Source organism: Triticum dicoccoides, chromosome 2A (assembly GCF_002162155.2).
Source record: "Triticum dicoccoides isolate Atlit2015 ecotype Zavitan chromosome 2A, WEW_v2.0, whole genome shotgun sequence".
NCBI classification, from domain to species: Eukaryota; Viridiplantae; Streptophyta; class Magnoliopsida; order Poales; family Poaceae; genus Triticum; species Triticum dicoccoides.
Window position 1 is genome coordinate 202,461,712 of NC_041382.1, and position 3,511 is coordinate 202,465,222.

The following is a 3,511-nucleotide window of genomic DNA, read 5'->3' on the forward strand; positions in this document are numbered from 1 at the left end:
CGGTTCTGAGTGTGTGATAATTCGGTTCGCGTCCTCCGTAACCGATCAGTTCCACGAACGAACGGGCGCACGTGCATCGAGGTTAACTTCGATGGACCCATCACTTATTTTTGGCGGTTCCCGTACCGAGGTTACCGGCCCTCCTCCCCCCTAAATCCACCGGCTCCACGGTTGATATCTTCGGTTCCACCTGAGATGGTTTGCCTGGTCGGTTCCGAGTGTGTGATAAGGCGGTTGGCGTCCTCCGTAACCGATATCGGTTCCACGAACAAACGGGTGGCCGTGCATCGAGGTTAACTTTGACAGACCCATCACTGTTTTTTGGCACGTCCCGTACCGAGGTTACCGTCCCTCCTCCCCCTTAAATCCACCGGCTCCCTGGTTGATATCGTCGGTTTCCACTTGAGATGGTTTGCCTCGTTGGTTCCGAGTGTGTGATAAGGCGGTTCGCGTCCTCCATAACCGATTGGTTCCATCATTGATTGTGTGATAAAGTGGTTAGCGTCCTTGGTAACTCATATCGGTTCCACGAACAAAAGGGTGCCCCTGCTTCGAAGTTAACTTCGACGGCCCCATCATTGATTCTCGGTGTTTCCGTGTCGCGGTTACTAGTCCCCTCCCCTCAAAAATCAGTTGGCTCCGTCGCTTGTCTCGTCTGTTCCACCTGAGATAGTTTGCCTCGTGTGTTCCGAGTGTGTGATAATGCGGTTCGCGTCCTCCGTAACCGATATCGGTTCCACGAATGAAAAGGGTGCCCGTGCTTCGAAGTTAACTCTAACGGGCCCATCATCGATTTTCGGCGGTTCCCGATCCACGATTACCAGTCCCCCTCTCCTATAAATCCATCGGTTCTGTCATTGGTCTTGTCGGATCCACTCCCAGCATCAACCGGTTCCGGTTCTTCACGAGGAATTTCCTCAGTTCCGAGTGTGTGATAAATCGGTTATTCAGATGACTTTTACGGCCCCATAAAATGGAATCGACTAGGCTTAAATGCCATCGTTCTCGCAAAACGTTGTCGCGCGCATTCGCCGCAACGATAATGTGTACGCTTGGCGCGGATGGCTGCCTGTCGCGCGCTAGAGGGGACGAAAACGCTCAAAAGAAAATCTTTTTTCTGGGCAAGCTTGTGAGTTGTGACGACATGGATTGATACCCCACTGGATATAAAAAGGCTGCAAGACTTTTTCATGGACTCGTCCACTCCACACACAAAGCCACAGCACAGGCTCTCCAGAGAGCGCGCAGGCCATCTCACTGCTCACAATGTCATCCGGTAGCCATGGCAGCTCTACCTCTTCTCGTTTCCGGAGCGGAGGTACCTCTCCCATCCCGTACCGCGTGCACCCCATGGACTACGAGCCTTCCGTTAACTGCTACTGCGGCCGAAAGGCACCGCTCCTGACCTCTAGGACCGACGCCAATCCCGGCCGGAGGTACCTGTGCTGTTCACGGGCGACGGTAAGTGAGATCTGACTCTTATAGCCATGACTTTATCTTCTGTGCGTGTTCTTGATATGATAATATTGTGTGGTATGGCAGCAGGGATGCGGGTTCTGGCGCTGGTTTGACCCGAGGGCTAGCCCCTACCTTAGACAGCTACTCCTCGATCTGCGAAGCAAGATCGTTCGCATGGAGGGCGAGAACGCACTACTGCACATGTCTCTGGAGCAAGCCCTGTGCAAAGCAAGGCGCCGACAGAGCTTCAGCTCGCGGCTCGTTGCGTTTCTACTGATGGTAATTCTGTTCTTCATCTGCGTCTCGGCTTGGTCTCGGCTTGGTCTGGTGTACCGTCTGCTTGATCTTTGCATCTGTGATGTCGATGGTCATAAGTTATGTAGGTCCTAAGGCGAGTAATCAAGGCTGTGAAAACACCCAAAAAAATGTATCTGGAAGCTGTGTCGTGGTGGGCGCATTACTAATGAGAGGGAAACTTGTATTAGACTCTGTGTGAGTGTTGTATGGTGCAAATCGTGTCCATTAAGACTGGAGTGTGCCGGCTGTTCCATTATGCTGTTAGTATAAATAATCATCAAGTTGTTTTCCATGGTATCTCGGTCAAAAGCGCGATAGCTCTGCTGCGTGTCATCAGACTGTACAAGGTGTAAGCGCTGACCTGCGCGTTCTGTTGTGCTGCGGCCTCTGATGGACAACCGACAGCTCGTGATCACCGTATCCATCTTGGCAAGCTCTCAGTTATACTTTCGGAGCGTGCGAGCGTTTTTCGGCAAACTGTGGGCGCGCAGTGTATGACGTGACCGTGAGGTCGTTGCCACACAAAAAAACACATACTGTATTCGCTGTGTACGCTCATGTCGTCGAGAGACTTGCCGCATGCAAGAACGTGATGCGTGCCATGAGGAGCAAGATGGTGACGGGTGCGGCCATCATGGTCTGGCTGGCTACATGGGCGGGTCTTCTCTTTTTTATCAACTCGCTCGCGGTGCTTGTGTGTAATCCATCGTTGTTCAAGTTGTAACACCCTCGATGCGACTATAGCTCCCACGTGTCGAGGCACGACTTAGAGACATATCGCATTAAAGGCATATGTCGCAAGTGAGGTAATCTTCACACAACCCATGTAATACATAAGGGAAAGAGACACATAGTTGGCTTACAATCGCCACTTCACACAATTACATGAATAAACATTACATCAATCAAATACACTCATGGTCCGACTACGGAACCAAAATAAAAGAAGAACCCCAAATGCGACACGGTCCCCGATCGACCCCAACTGGCTCCACTACTGATCAACTAGAACGAAACAACATAAAGAACACGATCTTCATCGAGCTCCTCCTGAGCTTGGTTGCGTCATCTGCACGGACTCATCGGCACCTGCAAACTGGTTTTGGAAGTATCTGTGAGCCACAGGGACTCAGCAATCTCGCACCCTCGCGATCAAGACTATTTAAGCTTATGGGTAAGGTAAAAGGTATGAGGTGGAGCTGCAGCAAGCGACTAGCATATATGGTGGCTAACATACGCAAATGAGAGCGAGAAGAGAAGGAAAAGCACGGTCGAGAAACTATGATCAAGAAGTGATCCTAAAACAACCTACGTCAAGCATAACTCTAACAACCGTGTTCACTTACTGGACTCCGCCGGAAAGAGACCATCACGGTTACACACACAGTTGATTCATTCTAATTAAGGTTAAGTTTAGGTTTTCTACAACTGGACGTTAACAAATTCCCATCTGCCCATAACCGCGGGCACGACTTTCAAAAGTTCAAATCCCTGCAGGGGTGTCCCAACTTAGCCCATCACAAGCTCTCACGGTCAACGAAGGAATAGACCTCCACCCGAGACATTCCGATCAGACTCGGTATCCCGGTACAACAAGACATTTCGACAGGTTAAAACTAAACCAGCAACACCGCCCGAATGTGCCGACAAATCCCGATAGGAGCTGCACATATCTCTTTCTCAGGGCACACTCAGATGAGCCAGACGTCGGGTAAGCCAGCCCAGAGTTGCCCCTGGTAGCCTCGGACATCGCTTA

The 3,511-nt window shown here is 50.9% G+C and overlaps 1 protein-coding gene across 2 annotated transcripts; it reads left to right on the forward strand.

Annotated features, from left to right (window-relative positions):
• The first annotated feature begins 1,208 nt into the window (after positions 1-1,208).
• Positions 1,209-2,011, forward strand: LOC119359270. Of its 2 annotated transcripts, none has more exons than XM_037625536.1 (2): positions 1,209-1,461; positions 1,543-2,011. In XM_037625536.1, the coding sequence occupies exons 1-2, from the start codon at positions 1,267-1,269 to the stop codon at positions 1,846-1,848; spliced, it is 501 nt and encodes a 166-aa protein (XP_037481433.1). In that variant the 5' UTR covers positions 1,209-1,266; the 3' UTR covers positions 1,849-2,011. The 2 variants fall into 2 exon arrangements, with proteins under 2 accessions (XP_037481433.1, XP_037481434.1); XM_037625537.1 differs by having other exon boundaries at positions 1,546-2,011.
• Positions 2,012-3,511: the final 1,500 nt, after the last annotated feature.